At 49.6% G+C, this 19,793-nt stretch overlaps 2 protein-coding genes across 2 annotated transcripts in view; one reads left to right on the top strand and one right to left on the bottom strand.

Annotated features, from left to right (window-relative positions):
* LOC119112200 (dnaJ homolog subfamily C member 2) overlaps positions 1–5,042 on the bottom strand; it is a gene marked incomplete at its 3' end in the record, with an annotated part of 37,769 nt that extends 32,727 nt beyond the window's left edge. The window contains exon 1 of the mRNA XM_037236286.1: positions 4,960–5,042. Within this exon, the coding sequence (XP_037092181.1) occupies positions 4,960–5,017 (58 nt within the window). The remainder of the gene's footprint in view (positions 1–4,959) is intronic.
* A 681-nt stretch (positions 5,043–5,723) lies between these two features.
* Positions 5,724–19,750, top strand: LOC119111041 (ras-related protein Rab-8A-like). Its single transcript, XM_037234866.1, is given in 5 exon segments — positions 5,724–5,948; positions 11,066–11,126; positions 17,974–18,178; positions 19,479–19,616; positions 19,619–19,750. Coding segments are annotated over 5 exon segments (645 nt in total). The 5' UTR covers positions 5,724–5,824; the 3' UTR covers positions 19,736–19,750.
* The last annotated feature ends 43 nt before the right edge of the window (positions 19,751–19,793 follow it).

Here is a 19,793-nt window from a genome sequence, read left to right as displayed (position 1 = left end):
TCATCCTGTTGCCAGGTTCACACTGAGGCGCAGCCCCCCCCCCCCCCCCCCCCGTTCTTCCAGCCAGGTCTACGTCGAGGCGTCAGCATAATGCTCGCTCCTTCTCTCCGCCAGATGTACGCTGAGCCTTCTTCACATTGCCTGCCCACTCTCTGCTAGGCTCCCACGAAGTGTGATCGAAGTATTATAACCAGGTTCACCTCTAGCTGTCTTCAGAAGCAATGACATGCATCATTTTAGTTGCAGATGACCCAGACAAACCCTCCATGGACTGGGGTGGGCGGCACGATCGTAAATGGCCAGCCCGAAGATGTGGAGAGTGCACTTGTAGTAAGGACGATTATACACACCATGACCCAGCATGGCCCCAGGCTCAGTCTATGGACAAATAAAACAATGTGGAATCTCTGAAGCAAAAACTGCAAGCCAAAGCTTCGACCATCAATAATTTACGCTGCAAGGGGAGAGGAGAGCGCCGGAGGAATGACACTTAGACAGAAGTGGGCTGAAGTGAACACCGACAAGGCTATACCGTACATGACGGCCATCCTGCCACACAGGATGTTGGTGTTCACCCAAATCCAGCTAGTCTAGCTGCATTAGGGTGAACCAGCGCTACTATGTTGCCGCTACTCCGACATGGCCGGTAGAAAGTTTGTCACTATACTACCAGAGTGCGCGTGCATACCGCCAAACGAGGCCCCGGCTTGGACTTCCAAGTCCAAGAGTCTTAAGAAAGAAAATGATGTTTTAGATTTTTAATTTTTTAGATTAAGCATTTAGATGCTTACAGGTTTTCACGCGTCTGTCACTATCTTCCTGCAACAGAAGCTGAAAGAAGCTCCCGCCAATGACAGGATGGTTGCTATCTCTTTCGATGAGATGCAGCTCAAATATAAGCTAACGTATCTACGTGGTGAAGATATGGCTGAAGGCTTCGAATGTTATGGACAGTTTGGTGGCACAAACCGTCTTGCTGACCATTCATTGACCTTCCTGGTGCGGGGCATAAAATCCATGTGGAAGCAGCCTGTGGGGGCTTTCTTAAGTGCTAGTACGTCAGCTGCAGTGCTGGAAGAGCTACTTGTGACCTGCATCCGGAAGGTGCCAGAAGCCAACCTAAAAATGATCAGCGATGTGTGCGACATCGGCAAATCAAACCAATAACTCCACAAAAAGGCCCGGAGTCACTGGAGACATCCCGGTAATAATGTTGATGGTATTCCAGTAGTGGCCATGTATGACCCACCACATTTGATTAAATGCATCAGAAACTGTCTGCTTCGTCAAAACATCGGTGTGGACAAGGTCATCATGAGCTTACGCCATATTAAGGCGTTCTTCCAGATGGACAGTCAGTGAGCAGTCTCGGCAGCACCAAAGCTGAAAAGGAGATACTCCTTCCTGGAGCCAGTTCAGAAAATGCAAGTAAGGCTCGCCACCGAAATCCAGCCGAGTTGTGTCCAGCGAAATGCATCTGCATGATGACTTATGGTGGTACCCTTTGGTATTCTGAAAACTGAGGATGGAAAACGACACCAGGGCATAAACGTGACGCTACATTTTTTCCACAACATGGGGTTATCTTGAAAAGTTGTCTGATACCTGATACCTTTGATTTCATGTCTATGATAGTTTCACGACGCAATAATACGTCTATTCACTCTTTGTCCGCAGGAAGGATTATGGCTCTGGATAAAGTTTATTCGGAATTCCACGACCAAGAGATATAAACACAGCATAATGGTGTTTTTCTCATATATATATATATATATATATATATATATATATATATATATATATATATATGTATATATGTATATACATATGTGCATATGTATGGGTTTTGAACTGAAACAGCCATCTTGAAGACATTTCGGTGCTGTTCACAATCTTGCCCTTCTTAAGACCTGAGACCCTCTAGTTTCTGAGCTACCACCCGTGAAAGTGGGGAAATGTCTATCAGAGAGTGTTTCAAGGTCACCTTGGCATTTATGACGTCACAAAAAGTCGTTCAAACTCTGCCAGTCCATAGGCCATGCAACGATCAGAGCCAATAACAATATAATTGTTGAGGCGTTCATTTGTGGCGATGAGGCGTTCGTGAGCGCGATTTCCAAATATAACAGACGTTAATTCGCTCTTGGTCAATATCGCGCAAGGTAAGATGACGTACTCAAATCGTGTCGCATTGAGGAGCATATTTACTTAAGAGAGAATTGTGCTGTCCTGAGCATTCTTTTCCGCTTACGAAGTACAAAAATAGTTGTAAGTGAGGTAATTTCTTCACATCTGATGCTTGTTTCAATATCTTCAAATGAGAAGCATTCCTTTATTGTCTGTAAGACTTTTGGAGCAAGCGAGTCTGGGAATAGCTGACGGACTTCTCCGCCTCAACAACTGTTCGATGAATTGAACAGCCGGCCTGTCCACCAGTGCCGGAGTAAGCGGGACCTGTCAGCCTCAACGGAAGGCAAACACATGCGTGTGTTACATGAAACCGAAGAGCGGTTGTAGCGCTGGGCTTCACCTGGCCCATCCCAGGCCGATAGCAAAAGAGGACTCGTGCGGATCACAAATCCCGTCCAGAAAGCTTGGGGATGTATTAAGGTGGTCAGACCACTTTGCACCCGCAGGCTCAATCAGGACGCGCTTGAAAACTTTTTCGGCGTCAATCCTCAGGCCAGTGGAGGCAATTACTACCCCACGTACCCCACACACTTCAAGCAGACCTACCGCAAAGGTCCACTCAACAGTGCCTTGCGGCCCTGTACACGAAATTGCGAGCCAGACGCGGATGGGCTGCTTGCCGCCTTCACTCTGGTGACTGCTCGCACCTGTCTTCGAGCCGCAAGTGCGACCACGAATCTCGCCACCTGGCCGTGGACCCTGGTCACTTAGAGGGCGAAACGAGTGCAGATGCCGTGATGTCAAAGACTTTGACCTATATAGCGGACTATCTGTGGGGCAAGAGTGATCCTGCCCACCCTGTGCTCGCTGCTTAAGGCCCCTGCAATCTGCTGGGCGTGTAATGCTGTAATGACTACGAGGCGCTCGTTGCCTTAAAAACTTTACGGGCGATGATGCACTAGGCGTTGGTGCCTGAAGATTCCCAGTGATGAGCTCTTTGACCTGGTAAAACTTACTTATCTGACTGCGCAGCGTCGCGCAGGAGCCATAAAAGGTCCACGTCTTCTCAAACAGCTCCTGAGCGGCGCTCTAGCACACAGTTGTCAGCAAGTTCTAGCTCCCTCTTTTTGTGCGCAGAATGCGTTGGAACTAATGCTTGAAACTTTGGTGCGCCTTCTCATCCGTCGATACTACGGCGCGATGACCGGAGAGGCGAAGCTGAGCGGCAGGAATAAAAAGGGCCGAAAATACGTAAAGGTGTCGCAGCGATTGCAACCGTTCGGACCACGTACTGGCCCTGTCCAGGAAGCATTTAGTCCCCTATCGGCATTTGCGCCGTCGCATGCATGTTGTACCGCACCCGCTCGCATGTTGTACCGAACCCATCTCCATCAACGGTGTTTGTTCCGTGTATTTTAGCCGCTTCGTGCGCTCTATTGTGTGCGTATACGTCTGCGCTGGCCAATCGCCTGTCTCGTGTATGTGGTGATTCACGTGTAAAAACGCATATATTTGCAGTGACGTTATAGCTTCATCAATCTCCAAAGGTGTCAGCAGCTCTGAGAGGCCCTTTTAAAGATGTTTGTGACCTGAATTGCTGGATTAAATAAAGGTAAATTGGGGTCTAGGAGGGTATCTTAAACACTGTGTTGACAAACACTCAAAACCTAAAATGATAAGTTATAGTCTATTTTTGAGGAGCTTAATATTTCTTTCCACTCTGACACTGTTTCAACATTCAAAAGTCTACAGGAGTATCTTAAGCTGGCAATACCTGAAACTGGAAAGTCACATTAATACACCATTGATAGGGGGGCTTAAAATTCACCATCAGGGTTGTCAACAGTGGGCAAACAAGTGGCTTCAAGGGAAGGGTGTTAAAGACAGTGCTAAGTTATGATGACCTTCATGTTTTCAAAAAGCCATGCATTAACTAGCAGGTGTACAATTTCTACCCAAAGGGTCACCTACTACTGTCATCAGTGTGAACCACAAATTTCATCCCCTCCCAAACAAAATACCAACAGGTGGTGTTGCCTCTGCATGGTTGTACATAACGATGGATTTTGGGTGGAGTTGCCAGTTCATGATAGTCATTAATGATATGACTTTAAATATAGGTAGGGTTGCTGCTCCCTGGAGCATAAAAAATCACAGCTATTTTGACATTTTCTTCCTCCCAGTCCCAACCATAACACCCAATGGAAAGAACAGACCACAATGGCCATCAGGCTCTTTGATTATCACCTAGTGGTCCTACCCTTGGTTTGAATTCTGTTACAGTCATGGCATGCCGACACACATAGAAAGATATAAAGTGTAACTGTAGTGTAGGTTTCAGGTTTAATTACAAGATGGATAGATAAAACTAAGAAACCCACCCACCCACATCACTCATGATGATTGATATCAACCATTGCAAGTGAGATAAATCCACTTAAATATACCATGGAGCAGAAGTAAGAGAGATACTGAAACTTTTAGGTGTATGAAAATCAAAGCATTTTTGATGAGTGGGATCGCCCCAACCACACCAGTTTTTCTTACCTAAGCAGGCTAGCCTAAGAAGTTCATCCACTGCACAGAACACTTATGTTAATTGTAAGTGCTTACAATCATTTAAATGGCCCTAAAATAAGCTGGCTTGGCAATTAATAATCACTTCCAACAATGCAGTTTGTGGCATCCATGGACTAATCTTGGAGGTCTAAGATTTAGGTATGCAAACACTGAAGCTGCCCCAGGATGATTAAGCTACACCCAACACGCCTGGCATCACACGCTTTTCTTAGTCTTAGCCTGCGTATACGTGGTATCCAGCTCACTCACCTGACAGGCATCCCAATATTTCTATGGTTCCAAATGGGTCTACATCCCCCATGGCCATCCTGATAAAGTGGAAGCCAAAAGGGATAGATTATGTGTAGGCTTCTAACTTCTTCTAGATGCTTGCCACGCTATGAACACATTCGCCCAGTTTCCTCCAACACTTAAACTTATTTTCTCTGCTATCGATCTATTGATGAAAGCACTAGTTTCTCGAAACGAAAGGCACCTTCAATGGCGAATGTTACAAGCAAGTGTCCAATCATCAACAGACGCGCATTAGGTCACGCAAACCGTCATGTTCACACCCACAAACACTAAGCTGGATCGCGATGAGCAAAAGGCCCGAATCCCTCAGCTCCGCATCCCACGCTTAGCGTCCACCACATGCGCCGAAAGTAATGCGCGCTAAAATTGACTACTGTCATCGAGCGCGCCACTATCCATCGTGATGTTTTTCACCAGTTCTCGCAACATGTTGTATTTTTCAGAATTTTTTTAAGAAATATGTTCAACTTCTTTTCTAAACGTGACTGAATGAATACCATAGCTTTTAACCAATACTGAGTCCCATTTCATTATCGTTTTTGTAATAGGCTTTTAAAAATGGTGTGGGCTTAAATCCAAAATTTTGAATAAAAGAGTGCGATTTCTCGTTAACTTTATGAATGAATCCATCTTGTATCTGGAGCTATATGAAAGCAAGACATCGCGAGGAGCAATTTTTGTTTCATCCTTATCGATAAATATGAAGCATGCCCGGCGGTCACTACTGACTCTCGAAGACCTCTTGGTGATTAGGGAGGCAGATGATAGCGTTGAAGTGTGTCTGGGGTGTGTATAGCTGGGAAGTAGGAATTAGGGCGGAATGGCGAAGACATATGACTATTTGTTCAAGCTCTTATTGATTGGTGACTCTGGCGTAGGGAAGACTTGTGTTCTTTTCAGGTTTTCGGAAGATGCATTCAACTCGACCTTCATTTCAACAATTGGTAATTCTGACGTCTGGTTGCCTATCGGCCCATTTCCATCGCAGTGCAATTTGGCTTGTGCTTTTTTAATTTTGTCTACTTATGATAAACTTTTGTATTATGCCTCGTTTTGTGTGGTTGTCCATGACGATCAAAAGTTTGTGGGATCCAATTGTCCAGTCTGCAAAAATGTGCATGCTATGCTGATAATGCCCAGGGTGGATAATGACCAGATTGGTCTGTATCAAGAAGTTCTGCACATGCATTCTAGAAATATAAATCCACAATGTTGGGTGCACAGTTGCTACTAGTTACAATCCAGACTTAGGGTAATACGTATTGTAACCTTTCACCATGTCGCAATATTATGCTAAGCATGTCTGACATAACAGCAATGTCCCAGCAACAAATTACATGGATATATAGTAAATCTGAGAGCTGCAAGTTAAGGTAACAGTCACCACCAGTTTCAGTGTATAGGAGGTCAATACTTCTGGAAACTTGATGCTGAAAAGTGATGAAGGGCAGCTATGATATTGTTAAAGGAAAAATTATCTCACGATTCAATGCAATTTCGCTTGATCTAGGTTTGGCACATGCATGTCTCATATGTGACACACAAACATCATGCAGGCATTCAGGTACACAAATAAACAAACATCTCAATGGATGGATATTTTGCAGAGTATCCTTCTCAGAAGGGAGAGCCAATATGTCATGGATTTTGAGTGTTATAGGGTAAATTTTACATTGAAATCCATTTATTAAACTCAAACTTTATTTCTGTTTTAGCAGTACATTCATGCAAAACAAGCCAGCTTCATCTTTATTTAGCCTGCTGAGCTTTTCAAATAGGGTCATCATTTATCATTGCTTACCCTACTTCAAACCAAATGCATTGCTTGCTCTGATACACCTACATTAAATGCTAGCCCACTGGACAGGCACAACTTGAAAATGTATGGTTGTATTGGCTAGGTGCCCAAAGATAGGCATGCTTTTTCTAGATGCAGTACAACATAGCCATGGCATAAATTTGATCCCACCATCTAGCATAAACAGTGCCCCCCATTGCCTTTGTTACTGCCATATGTTGTAATTTTTCACAAATTTTGCATCAGCACCCATTGCTATCAGTTAACTGTCTAATCAACACAAATGTACAGTAGGTAGAGGTAATATAGGGTCCATCCATCTCTTCAAAGCTCAGTTAGAACCATTGTTAACACATGCTCAGTGGGAGTCAGTTTGCCCCCCCCCCCCCCAGAAGGTGTTCCAGAATGTTTTTTGAATGACATTGTATAACAACACTAGATTTGGCATAACTGTAGATAATTAAGTAGTGGATCATTGGATTTCAAAAATATTGATGTACCTTGTTAGATCACTCACCTAAGGCAGGTCAAAGTTAGACCATGGATTTAGCAAAGACAATTTGTAGTGAATCATTGAATCTAATGCAACAAAAGAGTCCTAATAAAGCCACATATCTCTGAGCCAACTTATTAGTCAACATTATCTTTGAATAAAGAAATTTCAATGATCTAGGTATGAGGGTCAGACCAGGGTTAAAACAACATTTTTTTTACTACTCTAAAGCTTGTTGCATCAGGTAGTTCCTGGTGTTCATTTCAAATTGATTGATAAGAGAAGCCAACTTATGCATCTTTCATGGACTTCTTAAAGACCAGGACAAGTCACTGAACTAAAATTACTCAGATTGCATTTAGTTTTAGGAACATACTACTTAGCACAATCTTTGATGCTTAGTCAAATACAAAACTCAGTGCAGTCTTGTATAATTTTGGTCACCATGACCTGCAGAAGGTTAAACAAGGGCACTGACCTTAACTGAGCACCAGTGTCTTTTGCTTGTAACAGGTAGCCAGCTTCTGGAGCACTTTGGACACCATTCTGGAGTTTGACCTTGTTTGACTTTATTTGACCCAATGTTCATCATACCCTAAGGACCCCAAATTTTGACAAGTGAGCTTGCATACCAGCCAACACACCCCATGAATATAGTGTCTCAAGCTCCCTTAGTTTCTGAGATCTCTGAGATCTCTGGGGTTAAATTGACCCCCAACCCATCTGAGTGAGGGGTATTCAACTGGCTGCCTGGGTGCATGTTAAGGTGTAGATTGAATGGACTGTAAATAGTGGACAGGTTGTATGGTTGTATTGGTTGTAATGGTTGTAATGGTTGGTTGACTGTAAATGGTTGACAGTGGTTTTGAATCAACGGTAAAAGGCGGACAGGGAAGTGGTTGTAATGGTTGGTTGGCCATAAATGGGTGACAGTGGTTTTGAATCGACAGTAAAAAGTGGACAGGGAAATGGTTGTAATAGTTGGTTGATGGTAAATGGTTGACAGTTGTTTTGAATTTGCTGTAAAAAGTGGATGGAAAATGGTTTCCTTCTCACAATTTATGAAGGCTCTGTTTGGGATATGACTGACTGTTATAATAATGCAACTAAATGTCACAAAAAGGTGAACTTCAAAGCTGCATCATTTTCCAAGTAAAATGACACTGCTCAGGCTACATAATCAGGCAAGGTCACTTGTGCCCACCTTGCCTTGGAACATATGCGCCATTTTGGATCTGGGTCCTTGCGTCCAATGCTCTGGTATGTTGGGAGACATTTCCAGCTCAGTACATGACAGTCACATTTTAAGTCATCTTGAAGGGATACAATTTCATGCCATATATCAAACAAAACCTTATCTCCCCGCTTTTTCAGACAACTGTTAGATAAAAAGTAGGTTACGGACACCATATGGCCAACATAGTCAGTGCGCCCCAAAGCCCAAGTCATCACCATCATCAGGCAAGGTCACTAACAGGCCTTTGATTATTTCCGTGCAGGGAAATTTGTGTCATTCAAGCAGAGGTTTTGGGAAGTGGTCATTAATTGCATTACATCCATCTTGCTGTTGTTTTTTGTCATGCATTTTGAGTATGACACAAACAGGAACAGGAGGTGTCAGAATCTGTATAGCTGAAGGTCTAAGATTGCTTGCATGGGTCAAGCAACCATCAGTATTTGTGAATACTATCTGTAAACTAGTTATCAGGAGACTAGGCATTTGTGTGGCCTTAACACAAGTTTTTGGTATTTGACATTCACTGAGCAAAGAAGTGGGTGCCCAATATGTGTCTGGATCCCATAGGAAACTATGTTAAGGGGTCGTGGGATATTTTGGGGCTTCCAGTAGCACACATGGTGGGTTTGATGCCAGAGTGACATCATTGAGAACATAAAGCAAATGGGAGCCCTGCTTCCCCCCCCCCCCCCCTAAGCCAATTAGGTTGCTTACTCTACAGCCTAATTTACAATCTACCCTTGGCAGGGTGGGTGCATGGGTGTAAGTCACTTCAAAACTTGCTGTTCACCGCTGCCTGAGATGGCCTGTGGTTTATGTCAATAGATTGTGGCTGGTGTCAGCAGCCTCTCAAGGCCAGGCGAGTTCACAGGGTAGGGTGTACTGTGCCCAGCACTGCAGCACATTATTCTTTGGCCCCAGAACTCTGCAGTTTAGCTGGACTTTCACAAGCAGATGGTGGGGTGAGGGCTCACACAAGCATGGCTTAGCATAAATTGTTATCCCAGAAATCCATTGAACTGAAATGCTCAGACTGAATTTATAAGGAACAAAAATAAACCGAATTAACATATTTTGACTTGGTTTGGTCTGAGATCATGTCAGTTTGCAGAGTTTTATTATCATTATTGTTTGTGGTATAAACATAACCATAAAGTCTTCCTGATTCATTGGCAAGAGATGGTGTCTTTGCTTTGTTATGTCATAACAATAGAAAAGTCAGCTTTTAGTATGCAAGTTTTTGCGTTTTTCAAGGACTTTCTACCCATGAATGTGCTTTGAATGCATTGAGAACATAGGTTTTGCTTAGGGCTTTTGCTTGGTGCAGACCCTGACCTGAGTTTATTACAATGTGTGCGAATTGGCATCATGGACTGGAATTAGAACAATAAGTGACAAGTGTTTTCCTTGGAGTCAAGCAGAGGCTTAATATGTCTGTCTTGCCCTGCCCTGCCACGCCTCCGCGCCTACGGTCGCTCGCTGCACAGGATTTGGGAGAAGGCTCACTCACTGTTGTTTTGGTGTCATTGTGCTTTAGTTGAGGACCTTGGCAACAGTGAGCTGCTGATATGGGCTGTATCTAACTATGCATTATAGTGCCGCCGCTGAATTACGAGCGACGTCGCTCGATGTTAAACCCTCAGCGATTGCCCTGAGCGGTCTGGATCGTTCCGGGGTCTGTGTGAAACGCTAAAACATATGATTGATCTTGAAGATCATGGGCTGCTTTGGGAGCTGGTGGACCGGATCGGACTCTTCCGTGGATTGATCGGCCCTATTGTAACTGTGATATTGGCGGCTCTCTGATCAACTGTGGGAGGGGCAGTGCCCTCCCCTCCCCATCGCCCTGCTATTCTCGAACACCGTGCCCCGTCACCGTGCCGCCTTCAAAACCCATGAGGGTGGGATGAGAGTATCCAGGAACTTAACTGCTCTGAGATATGAATGTGGACCAATCCCTGAGAGGGACGAAACGAGTTGAATAACCTTTTATGCACTTGCGTTTTACGTTTGCACTTTACGTTTTATGCACTGTATTTTTTTCTCGAAATGAGTGATCAAGAAGGAAACCGAAAAGACCGCAGTTACCTGACCAATATATGTATCGTATCACATTGTGCTGCATTACGTCGTATGGTATCGACGACTAGCCAGTGTAATTGTTGGTGCACTTATCTTTGTTTGTCAGAATGTTTGAAGACAGGTGGTTGCATGCCTACATATGCTAATATGGGTATGCAGCAGCAGGTCGCCGGGGAACTGCTCGTCGCATTGTGTGTGGGGGGGGGGGGGAACTGCTCGTCACACGCACACGCACACGCACACGTCTGCGTGTGCTGTGATCCATACCGTACTATGCGGATACAGAGAGCATTTTGTCGTGGTGATTGATAAGTATCTTTTAGATTAGCAGTTAGTATCATTTAATACAACATTGGTCAGTGCTAAAGGATCGGACGGGATGGGCGTGTGTGCATGGACGTAATGTACACATAATTGGCTCGTTTTTATTTTAACGCTTTCCCTCTCGCAGGCATTGACTTCAAGATTCGGACCATTGAGCTCGACGGAAAGAAGATAAAGCTACAGATATGGTGAGAAGGACTGCATGCTTGTCTGGCGTGCTGACGTTAAAGCAACATCCATTCGATGTGACGGCATCGGGGGTGTAGGAAGTGTCACCGCTACGTAGTCATGGGTGTCTCCCGCCAACTGGCGCTTCAAGCGACACGCGGAAAAGTGACCCCATAGCACGAGCACCTGGCTATTGTCTCCAGCGGCGACGTTATCTTTCCTTCCCGTGGGGTTTGTACAGCGTCGTCAATGACTGTTGCTCAGAGAATGGAAAATGCGCCCGACCAAGTGCTGCCTCCATGTGCGAGCATGCCCTCTGTGCCAACCGCCGGCAAGTACTGCTGGGTCTGCGCAGCTGCGTCCCCGCAGTCTGGGCGGCGCGGGGCGGAGAGCGTCCCACCTCCGCCGCAGGACGAGGACGCTCCACTGCCGCCGTGGGGCCGGTCGGCGTCCCGCCCAGTCCGCGGTCTGGGTGATGCGGGGCGGGGGAGTGTCCCACCACCGCGGCGGGGCTGGTCTGCATCCCGTCCAGTCCGCAGTCTGGGCGATACGGGGCGGGGGAGTGTCCCACCGCCGCGGCGGGGCCGGTCTGCATCCCGCCCAGTCCGCAGTCTGGGCGATGCGGGGCGGGGGAGCGTCCCACCGCCGCGGCGGGGCCGGTCTGCATCCCGCCCAGTCCGCAGTCTGGGCGATGCGGGGCGGGGGAATGTCCCACCGCCGCGGCGAGGCCGGTCTGCATCCCGCCCAGTCCGCAGTCTGGGCGATGCGGGGCGGGGGAGTGTCCCACCACCGCGGCGGGGCCGGTCTGCATCCCGCCCAGTCCGCAGTCTGGGCGATGCGTGGCGGGGGAGTGTCCCACCACCGCGGCGGAGCCGGTCGTGTCTGTCCGGTTGGCCATCGGCCGAATGTGCGGAGCGCCTCACAATATCCTACTTGTAGCTCATCTGACGTATAGAGCATTCCTGATAAAGGCACACCTTTCATGTGTCGAAGTTCAATCGATTGGAAGGAATTTATACACAGAAGACTTCATCTGCAGTTTGCGACTGCTCGTATCGTTTAAGTTGCTAACGGACTTAACTCATCACCAACATTGAGGAGCATTAGGTCGGCCTAGAAAACTTGCATTCACAATTTTGCAAGACATCTGTCTTCAATCCCTTCAAATCTCGAACAATTGATATCCAGTTTAACACTCCGTTGTTTGGCTGTAGCGCGTTAGACTAAAAACATCATGATAAAAGGCATCATGATAAAAGCACATTTAGCGCGAGCTTGTCTCGCATTAGACATTCTGTCTGGCAACAGCGCTTTAAACTAAAAAGATCTCACGAGGGGTACCACTACTGCAAGTCTACCATTAGGCCCATGCTAGGATCGAACTTTCGCAAAATTATCGCGGCATTGAGCGAAATCTGACAAAAACGAAAGTATGTCCTGAATTAGGAAACTACGCCACAGCTGTCATATATCTCACTCGGAAATATTTTTGGGAACGTCGAGCATATTCATTTGGAGCCGGAAACATCCCGTAAAAAGCGAAATATGTTTCAGCGTATGTGGTTTGTGTTTCACTCGAGGGGAGTTAGGTGTTGTCAGTTGTTCAGACTATTGATGCGCACGTTCCTGTCCCGCAATGTTGTGCATCGCAGAAGGAAAGCGTGTGCTATTAGTTCTACAGTGTAAAGTATCTTTTCTGCAGCATGTCTGCCATGACCCTGGTTCTGTCTCACCACTATGTCGTCGTCGTCACTGTGGCTTTACGACGCACTCAGCTGTTGGGCTATATGACGTCGCCTGCCTCTCACCCTGGCGGGAAGGGCGGGCATTGCGGGTGATCAAACCCCATACGTCTGGTTTCCCACACGCGCAGTAGTTAACGCAGATGCGTTAGCCACTACACCAATGACACCTTCTCACCACGTTCCGATTTTTTGAATATGTACGACCAAATTTGATTGTTTCTGGAGGACTGAACTGCAATTTAGAATACCGATATAAGAAAGGATGACCCCGTCTTCACGCACAAAACCTTCGTCAACGCATGCAGTGTCAAGCCCTGTAAGTCCTGCATGACCCACCTGTTTCGAATCACGACAAGAGAGATAGAGTGTGGGCGTCTTGCATGGCCTTTTCCAGGTTTGGCCAATGGTGCAGGATATTTTTTTTAAAGCTACTCTGTTCTGCTTTCCCGCTGGGCTGAACCAACAGTGATGCTTATTGCACCTCCTGTCCTCACAGATAACTCTGAGGTATTTGTCGGACGTACCCAGCCATCGCCTAAAATGGCATCGTGCACCGTCATGGCTATTGCTGTTGATAGATGACCCACTGGCGCATTCATCCCTGACCTCAACGGAAGACAGGCATTCAGTCATCTGCACTTACACGTGACCTGTCCACCATCGCTCTAGAATGTGGCGCTTGTTCGGCTCACCTCGTCGCCATGGTGTCTCGCGCGCTACCCCCGGCCCGCCCGCCGCGCCGGCCTCATTGGACCTAGTCGCACTCGTGTCGGCCGACCATCAGTCGGGCCGTCCAGCCGCGTGCGGCCGTCCCCGATCTGCAGGGCCTCCACGCCGGCTACTGGGGGAGGCGAGAGAGCACGCTGCGTGGCCTGCCCTCCGCGGACCGAGCCGACCAGCGCCCATGTCCAGCGGCAGAGATGGTCTGGCAGCGGCGTCAGGGCTCATTGGGAATGGCTCCGGACAAATGGGGTCGCGAACGGGGCCCTAGTCATCCTCGTAATCTGAATACGCTCATGTAATCGTTGCCATCATAATCGTAATGTGACGTCACCATTATAGTATTTATGATGATGCGGTGCCCGTGACGGAACGTCGCATGTGGCCAGTGGCGGCCGGGGCCTCCGCCGTCCCCGTGCTGTAATGGGGCCGGTGGCGGCGGCGCTCTATAGGAGGCAGCACTGCGTGTCTCGTGCCAAACCAGCCTCTGCCAGCCGTAACAGCGGATCGACATAAGATCAGTGCGTTGTCTGTTGTCGGTGTGCTTTAGGCTTGTTCATGATCGTCCCTTAGCCAGGCACGAGACGCAGGTACGTGCCCTGCACGCACGCTTTTTTTGTTTTTGTTTTTGTTTTTTGCTTTGTAGATGCAGCTTCTTCGGACCGCGTTATGATGGCTCACTGTTATCATACCACTGGTGTTTTGGCCTTGGATCAAGAGCAGGGTTTTAGGCGGAATGGCTAATGTTTTTGGACTTAGTTTTGACCATTGGCAGACTCAAACAGTGGTTGACTAATCTGGGAGCACATTGATTACGTCTGTTTATTGTTTGGGACGCTGGCAAGGATAGTAAGTGGCATTTACGCCAGGAAAATTATCATACAAGTAGGTTCTGGTAGAGAAACGTTTTGGGAATGAAAACCCAGACGCCTGAAAGGTCTGTTTTGCATTAGAATGCAGCCAGCTTCATAATATATAGGCAGAATTGTCCCAAAGTGATATTATTTTTCCCTTTGCAACTCCAGTCTGGTGAAAACAGGCCTTTCTTGTTTTGTCCGGGGAGGGCAGAACAGGGACATCGTCTTTAGGGCTCCACCTTCGCTTCCGCTTCCACCATCCACCCCAGGCGACGGGTGAACCTTCATACTACAACACGGTCACCATACTTACGTCAGTGTGAGGTATGCACGGTCTAGACACAAACAGACATTGATCCGGGATTTTCCGGTGCATTTTTCGGCGAACCAGTAGCTGCTGAGCATGATAGAGTGCAACTTATGACATGTAATCCATCGGAAGGGCGGCGTGCTTCTGTTCTGGCTTGCATGCCGCCCTCTCCCTCCCCCCCCCCCCCCCTCCCCCTCTGCGGCAACTGCAGCTGTACATAACACGATATCCCTCCCACTACAGCTCCCGTAGAGCCTGATAGATGAAAAGGAATTCGTAGATGCGACCAGATGAATCTTCTAGGCAGATGAGCCCTCAGCGAAAGCCCCCGCATAGCCGCGTTGAGCCCTGGATGGGGGCATACGGATGCAATCATAGGCTGTGTGAAGAGGCGGAAAGCGCCGAGCACGACCGCCTGGATTATTGATACGCCCAGAAGTCGTGTTCTTCGGTACTCTTGCACGCTGTTCTCAAGTTTGGTGGTTCCGATATGTCCGTCTGTTGTCGATTGGCACTGCTACTCCAAGCTGTTGTACGTATTGGCACTGCTACTCCAAGCTGTTGTACGTATTGGCACTGCCACTCCAAGCTGTTCTATCTGGTGGCGTCGCCACCGATGTCAGACAGTGTTTCGCCGAGGTTTTGAGACATTGGGAAGTTTATTCTAAAGAACCTGTCGTTGAACGTCGCTAAAGGTGGGTAAGCTCCAATGCTAACAGTATTCGGCCACACAATTAGCACACAATCCGATATCACTCAGGTAGTAATTCTGAGGTGGATATTCGTTGTCACCACTAGTGAGAAGTCGGTAGCGGAATTCATGTACTTAAATGAATGTCAGTCACTAGTCCTTTTTTGTGCTAAATTGTATGACCATTTTGATGAAAATCCAAGTATTTGCATATTGAGGAGAACGGGGAATTATTTTTGGTCTTGGATCACACTGTCATCAGGAGCATAGTTGTCTATTCAGCGTGGGGGGGGGGGGGGACTGTAGCCCCAACTGGGGCTTCAGGCCCCTAACTTAAGGCAGAAAGTAGGCCAAGTTTGTGGAGAAACCCATTTGTGGGCTTTTTTGGGGGTCAGTTTTTGTCAATTTGTTTGTCCCCCCCCCCCCTAAACTCATTTTGCGTAACTACGACCCCACTGTGCATGGATGGAAACGCTTGAGTGTGGGTGGGCGCCCCCATGTCAATGCGCTGGTATTGTAGTGGTAAGTCTGAGTGGTCCATAGCTTGGTGAAACAGTTCAAGAATCGGGTTTTGCTTTCCGCACACTACGCAGTTTTGTAAATCAAACATTATTCTCAATACACGGACTTGTGTTTATAACCTTACTGTTGTATCATTCTTTCACTGACATCCCCAATTTTACATTTGGTTTTCATCAGCCGTGCGTCCCCAAAACTGACATTGTGTTGGTGTCGGCGGCACCCGGCCTAAGCGCGTTTCTCCTGGTACGCCCAGCCGACATGTCGGCTTGAGCTGTCACATGTCGACGCCGTGGGTCCTACTGCCCGCCGCCCTGCGAGCTGTGTACCATGCGTGGCCGTGGTCCGGCGCTGATGGCTGTGTGCCACCCGTGGCCGTGGTCCGGCGCTGCTGGCTGTGTACCACCCGTGGCCGTGGTCCGGCGCTGCTGGCTGTGTGCCACCCGTGGCCGTGGTCCGGCTCTGCTGGCTGTGTACCACCCGTGCCGTGGCCGTGGTCCGCGCGCTGGCTGTGTACACCCGTGGCCTGGTCCGGCGCTGCTGGCTGTGTACCACCCGTGGCCATGATCCAGCTCTGCGAGCTGTACCACCCGTGGCTGTGGTCCGGCGCTGCTGCCTGTGTACCACCCGTGGCCGTGGTCCGGCGCTGCGAGCTGTACCACCCGTAGCCGTGGTCCAGCGCTGCTGGCTGTGTTTTACCTGTGGCTGTGGTCCGGGGCTGCTGGCAGTTGTCCACCCGTGGCCGTGATCCGGCGCGACGCTATCTCTGTTGTCTGCTGCAGACTTTGGATGGACAGATGGTGGGCGACCGTCATCCGGTATCGGCCGTTTAAAGGTCCCCAGCGAACCTGACTTATTGCCACCCAACGCCGTCCGGGCGCTGCTTAAATGAGGAACGCCCGCAGAGCCGCCGGCTGCCACGTGCTGGATATTCACGGTCGGCTGGCAAAACGTGCACTTTTGGTCTTCTGCAGCTTTGCGGAAGAGTTTCTGATTTGCCTGACAGCTAGGCCGAAATATTCGGTCCAAGCACAGCGTCGGTTTAAAACTTGGGTTGGATTAGGTGAGCAGCTGGATTATTTGCATGTAAATGTGTCCGTCGAGTTCTGGACAGCTCTTGTCAACGGTGGTCGCAAGTCTTGACTCGAAACGTTCTGTCTCACTGTATTGCGTAACACTGTTGGCTCTTAATGGCAGTCATCATACGCTCTAAGTTTGTAACGTCGGCTTGTAATGTAGCGTCTGGTTCCTAACGCACTTCATACGGGAGGCACCGCACCAGAGCGGTGACCAAGGGTCTGAGGCGCGCGCCATTTATTCGGTCTGGTGGTTCCCGGGCTACAGTGGAGCAGTATAATTTCCGTGCCTCTGCGGGGTCTCGTGTGGCCCGCACTCAGACCTGTGCATGCTCCTCCGGGTCAGGTTGGCGCAGCCTGTCTGCCGTCGCACCGCATCACATGGTGAATGATGCACCTGGCGTTTGTCCCTTGTGCCGATTGGTCCATCGCTGCGCCGGTACCCGTGCGCTACGACGCGGTCCGTACTGCGATGAGCTGCACGTCGTCTGACCAGTGACCAGACGGGCCGCAGACGGGAGATCCGCCGTCCGGTCTTTGACCACGCGGCGGCTGCCATGTAACCAGTCAGTCACCAGCGGAGGTCCGCCGATCGGTCTGTGACTAGGCGGCGGCTACCATGTGACCAGCGACCAGCGGAGGTCTGCCGCTGGGTCTGTGACCAGGCGGCGGCTGTCGTGTGGCCAGTGACCAGCAGAGGTCTGCCGCTGGGTCTGTGACCAGGCGGCGGCTGCCATGTGACCAGTGACAAACGGAGGTCTGCCGCTCGGTCTGTGACCAGACGGCGGCTGCCATGTGACCAGTCACCAGCGGAGGTCTGCCGCTGGGTCTGTGACCAGGCGGCGGCTGCCATGTGGCCAGTGACCAGCGGAGGAGTCTTCAACTGCCCCATGACCGGCTTCGAGTCGAAAGACGTGCACGTGACTGGTGACCTCCACGCCTGTTGCAGGGACACAGCCGGTCAGGAGCGGTTTCGCACCATCACAACGGCCTACTACCGCGGCGCCATGGGCATCCTTCTGGTGTATGACATCACCAGTGACAAGTCTTTCGACAACATCAAAAACTGGATCCGCAACATCGAAGAGCATGCGTCCGCGGATGTCGAGAAGATGATCCTGGGCAACAAGTGTGACATGAACGAGAAGCGGCAGGTGGGTTTGGCCTGCAGTCCCGTGGGCCGGTCGCCAGACGGCGACCGCGCCTGTCGTATCATGTCCTGTCCTGTCCTGTATTCTCTCTTCCCGTTCCGTTCTGTCCCGTCCCGTCCCGTCCCGTCCCGTCCCGTCCCGTCCCGTCCCGTCCCGTCCCGTCCCGTCCCGTCCTGGCTTGTTTTGTCTTATCTTGTCTTGGTCTTGTCTTGTCTTGTCATGTCATGTCATGTCATGTCATGTCATGTCATGTCATGTCATGTCATGTCATGTCATGTCATGTCATGTCATGTCATGTCATGTCATGTCATGTCATGTCCTGTCCTGTCCTGTCCTGTCCTGTCCTGTCCTGTCCTGTCCTGTCCTGTCCTGTCCTGTCCTGCATCGTCCCGTCTTTCAGGCTGCTGGCAGTGTTTGCCCAACGGAGCAGTCTGTAAACATCTCCTCGGTGGGGTGCCAGGCTCGAGGATGAAGACAATTAGCGCCCTGATCAGGCAGCTTCCCTTCGAATTCCTCAGTTGTCGAGCAGAATCTGTCCACCCGGGAGGGATCGGTGGCTGGCGCCGGGCGCAGTGTGGCGAGTCCTCGGCTGTCGAGCAGTATCTGTCCACCCGGGAGGGATCGGTGGCTAGCGCCGGGCGCAATGTGGTGAGCCCTCGGCTGTCGAGCAGCGTCTGTCCACCCGGGAGGGATCGGTGGCTGGCGCCGGGCGCAATGTGGTGAGTCCTCGGCTGTCGAGCACAGTATCTGTCTACCCGGAAAGAATCGGTGGCTGGCGCCGGACGGAGTGCGGTGGGTTCTCGGCTGTAGAGCACAGTATCTGTTCATCCGAGAGGGATTGGTGGCTGGCGCCGGGCGCAGTGTAGTGAGCCCTCGACTGTCGAGCAGTATCTGTCCACCCGGGAGGGATCGGTGGATGGCGCCGGGCGGAGTGTGGCAAGTCCTCGGCTGTCAAGCAGAGTGTTTGTCCACCCGGGAGGGATCGGTGGATGGCGCCGGGCGGAGTGTGGCAAGTCCTCGGCTGTTAAGCTGAGTGTCTGTCTACCCGGGAGGGATCGGTGGATGGCGCCGGGTGGAGTGTGGCGTGTCCCCGGCTGTTAAGCTGAGTGTCTGTCTACCCGGAAGGGATCGGTGGCTGGTGTCGGGCGGAGTGTGGCGGGTCCTCGGCTGTTTAGCTGAGTGTCTGTCTACCCGGGAGGGATCGGTGGCTGGTGCCGGGCGGAGTGTGGCGGGCGCCGGTGACGGCGTTAGTAGGCGGTTCCGCGGTCCGACCGGCCTGCTGAGGACTCCTCTCCGCCGCCAGGTATCGAGGGAACGCGGTGAGCAGCTGGCCAACGAGTACGGCATCAAGTTTCTCGAGACGTCCGCAAAGTCTTCCATCAACGTGGAGGAAGCGTTCTTCACCCTGGCCAGAGACATCAAGTCGAAAATGGAGAAGAAATTGGTGAGTGGGGACAAAGCTCTTGTAATGGGCGGCACGCATGGACTGCATATTTGCTCATCATGGAACTCAATGGCTATAACAATAAGACCGTTACAGTAATCGTCACCAACACATGAGTTTGTTGAAATTGATCATTAACAAATACTGCAAAGTGGTCGATGGGTTGTGCGGAAG

This window comes from Pollicipes pollicipes, unplaced genomic scaffold, assembly GCF_011947565.3.
Source record: "Pollicipes pollicipes isolate AB1234 unplaced genomic scaffold, Ppol_2.1 Scaffold_7261;HRSCAF=8764_pilon_pilon_pilon, whole genome shotgun sequence".
In the NCBI taxonomy this organism is placed as follows: domain Eukaryota; kingdom Metazoa; phylum Arthropoda; class Thecostraca; order Pollicipedomorpha; family Pollicipedidae; genus Pollicipes; species Pollicipes pollicipes.
This window is presented reverse-complemented; position numbering and strand designations above follow the sequence as displayed.